The 3,920-nt window shown below is 34.6% G+C and overlaps 1 protein-coding gene across 1 annotated transcript; it reads left to right on the top strand.

The window, feature by feature from the left end:
* The first annotated feature begins 1,996 nt into the window (after window positions 1-1,996).
* On the top strand, window positions 1,997-3,076 carry LOC149969035 (uncharacterized). Its single transcript, XM_090170019.1, has 3 exons — window positions 1,997-2,253; window positions 2,324-2,548; window positions 2,724-3,076. The coding sequence occupies exons 1-3, from the start codon at window positions 1,997-1,999 to the stop codon at window positions 2,887-2,889; spliced, it is 648 nt and encodes a 215-aa protein (XP_090026145.1). The 3' UTR covers window positions 2,890-3,076.
* The last annotated feature ends 844 nt before the right edge of the window (window positions 3,077-3,920 follow it).

Below are 3,920 nucleotides of genomic sequence, written 5' to 3'. Positions count from 1 at the left end.
GGAGGGAAGATTCAAAAAGTTCAATTGTAACTTTGCGAATCTGACTCACGCACTAAACTCGAGGGTAATTTAAATACTTATTTCCCCGTGCCGTATGTATCGAATTTATTTGTTCGGGATCCTTAGAGTCGTCATTGTTACGGGGTAGGTAAATGCAATCAACTTTAATTATGCAAAATAGTATCTCTTTAATTTGCACTCTTATACAAAATTTAAATGGTGCTTCTTACCTAACTGTTAAGAGATTAACAGTTCGCGGCTATGGTGGGCCTTGGGGTTGAGAAAAAATCAATATATATTTACAAAAAAGAGTACTGTGGTTGGTAATATTAACAAAAATAAATATTAATAAACTGGCTTTGACTAGCCTGACATATAGTAAAGGGAGTAAGGCCGCTCTTGACAGGTGAACAAAAGAAATTATCTACGGGGTTTCTGGTTTAACAAAAAGGGTGGCATATAATCCTCTGCTAAACTCGAAGGAAATTAGGTCGGGACATAGGAATTTCAGTTTATACAATACATTTAAACGAAAATTAAGAAAAATTATAAAGAAAATGTTCAAAAGTACTTATCGCTCTTCAAGTAACTTTCCTTAAACCAAGGAATGAACCGCACATAATTCTCTTCACCAAGAATTATCACGAATCCGACGCGAAATACCCGCGCAATTACTGTGCACTTTAACCTTTACGTCGAACCGCGTCACCGGATGCTGTATACCACATCCTGATCACTAAAAACTTGAAGACGCGATTGAAACAAAACTGAAGAAAAACTGAGTCCTTGATTAAAGCTGACTTGGCTTTTTATACTAGATGATTAGATGGTCCCTTATCTTATCGGGGTGTGTAAATAACTAAACAAGCTACGGGACTGCCAAATAGGCCAGAAGAATTAAACAGAACAAAAAAAAACAATATATGGGTGGTCCCTAGATGGCTAAAGGAGGGGAAAAACGAAAACGAAAACAAAAAAAAACAAGATGCTCACTCCCGAAAGTTAACGGGTCGTGATATGTTAAACAAATAGACCTAACTAAAACTTAAACACTGTTTGGAAGTAAAAAACATGTTAACACAATAAACAAACCAAGCCTAACCTTATTACGTATAGGAAATGCATCAAATTTAGTTAAGAATATAATGCAATGTTTTAAAATATCTAAGTTCATACTGCTTATAACTTAAAGAAGAATAATTTAAAATTATAATTTAATTACGTCTGTTATTTTAGTGCCGACAGCTCAGTTTACGGTTGTTTTGTGGGCCTAAAAGTTAAACGTCCCTGGAAAATTCTAGAATTAAAAAAAAAAGGTTACTGACATTTGCCATAAAAATTTTAGTTTCGACTATTTAGCGCGTAAACGTTAAATGAACCAAAAATAACTCAACATTCAAACAATCAGAACGTTTAGCAGCCGACATTATGGAGTGTTACTAGTTTTTGGTTACTACTAACCCAAGTTGGGCAATAAGACAAATCAGGCAAATAACCCAAACACATAACCCTTTTAAACAAACCCAAAAGTTTTAGAACTACCCAATATGGGTTAAAGTTAACTCAAATTGGGTCGAAATAAATTTTACCCAAAATATTTAACCCAACCTTTTTTAGCGTGTACGGCCCTGCACAGTGCACATTGAAATGATGTGCAGTATACATTATTAAAGCGTTACTTGCACGATATTTAGAAACTTCAAGTTGACACTTTCTAAATTATCATTAAGGTTTAAGAAAGTAAATTTGGACCTAGTTTGGTTAAACAAAATGCGATATAATTAATTAAAAATAATTAATGAAAAAGCTGGCTTTTGGAAATAGTTCGTAAGGAGTGGTTAAAAATGACGTAACGATTATCCGTTGCTGTGATTCGATTACTAAGACTACTTCTGAGCCCAATAAAAATCCTGGATTGTAATCACGTGATTTACTCTAACTGTCTAACATCCAGTTAAGCCTAGGATACAATTTTCGGTAGATTTACTTGATAAGTATGAGTGATTCGAGCGAGGAATCAATTTATTACTCGGATTTTGATTCTGAAAGCGCGTCATCAGTCACTGATGAAACTGGTTCAGAAAATTCAATAGATTTTGAAGGTGAAATAGGCTTAGGTCCAGAAAATGTTGGTCAAATTCATGGTATTTTGCCCTACCAATTTGAGCCTTTGGTCCTTACTGATGAGGAATTAGAAAATGAAAATCAAGAGGTAGAGGATCCCTTAAATAAAAGTTTACAAAATAATGATTGGTACGTAGATATCTTCCTATAAATATTATTAGTTGACATAAGTTTAATACTGTTGTCATTCCAATCATAGGTGTGGTTGTGGGAATTGCACCTCTATGCCTCTTGCTGTAGAATGTTGCTGCTGCCAAGACCAAGAAGAGATAAGTTCAAAAATAGAAGATCTATGCATAACCCAACATTGTGAATTTCATCATGTTTGCACAAGCATTCCGATGCTGAATTTAGCATACCAAGAGTTTCACAACCCCGAACCTGGAGTTATGATAAGGCAACCAGCTGAAGGCTTGATTCATAAGTAAGTTTTAAACCCACCCGATTCAGAGTCCCCGAAAAGATATTATTTTAGTTATAGCAGGGTGATACGTTATTAGTTTTGTGATATTATTTGTAAATTTACTTCTTTTTTTTTACCATGGAGGTGGTGCTAAAAATATTTTACCTAAGTATATAAAATGATTTTTTTTTACCAGGACTTACAGATATTTGGCTTATCGGAGGTTTATTAGATGGTGTTTTTGGGTGATACCACATCAGCGTTTCCCAATTCCCAGTTGCGTGGTGGGAAAAATTAGACAGGCATTTCCTTCCGATGACATTTGTGGTTTCCGGCCTTACATACTGAGGCCCAGAAATTAATTAGTACCCAGTGCGTATTTCTTTTCTCACAGCGAAAGATTTTTTTTGCCATACTCACTTAACTAATCACAAAATATTATAACTTTTTTCTCCCCTCTCACTTATTTTCACCCTTTATATGCATTTCACATTATAATAATTTGACAAACTAGTTTTTTCATGCCATCCCTTTAAGAGGGTGTTTATATTTTCCATGTTTAAAGCGTTTCAAATAGTGTAAAATAAAGAAATATTTTGCCAAAAATTAAGTTTTTTATTGATGTTCTAGCTTTATGATTTAAATATTATTCAAATGAAAACCTTCGGCTTAAGGCATATGAAGTTAGTGCCTCTTCCTTTGTGGGGTGAGGATACTCAGAGCACATTGATTTTGGGGCTACACCCAGAACAGATTCTGTCTTTTTTAAACCAGTTACCGCATTTGACATAATTTTACTGACATAATCTACCATACCAAATAGATAATTTTTAGAAATTTTAGATGTTGATACATTAGGAAAATTATTCTTACCATAAGTAGACGCTTCCATTATTGGCCGTAGAGAGTATTCACCTTTCTTGAATTTTGGGAAAAATATATTCCACCGCCTTGTTCCATTGACAGTTGTAGCTTGCATTTTAGATGAGTTCTCATTAAAATGCAAAGCAGCCAGTAGTAATCTAAAGATAAATGTTTTAATTAGTACACGCAGAAGCCTATAATAAGCCCCTGGAAGGTTTGAGAAAATGATATCACTGCATAAATCCAGTGGCGTAACAACAGATCTTGGACCCCCCTGCTGGCAGGTTGGTAATGGCCCCTAGTAATCTTTAGCTCTGGAAACATTTACACAAATTATTCCCTCCCACGGTAAATTGAAATGAAAAGGGCCCCCTAAGCTGTCGCGGGGTCGAATCCCCTTATTTGAATCGAATACCGAAACAAATAATAGTTTTCAAACCAAATACCGAATAGTTAGGCTTTAAGCCAATATTACCTTATATTTTACATATTTTATTGTTATAATTCATCACAAACTCTTCCACCAAAA

Source organism: Leiobunum rupestre, chromosome 1 (assembly GCF_980474605.1).
Source record: "Leiobunum rupestre chromosome 1, qqLeiRupe1.1.hap1, whole genome shotgun sequence".
Taxonomy (NCBI): Eukaryota; Metazoa; Arthropoda; class Arachnida; order Opiliones; family Sclerosomatidae; genus Leiobunum; species Leiobunum rupestre.
The sequence above is the reverse complement of the archived record's forward strand: the minus strand, read 5'-3'. Positions and strand labels throughout refer to the sequence as shown.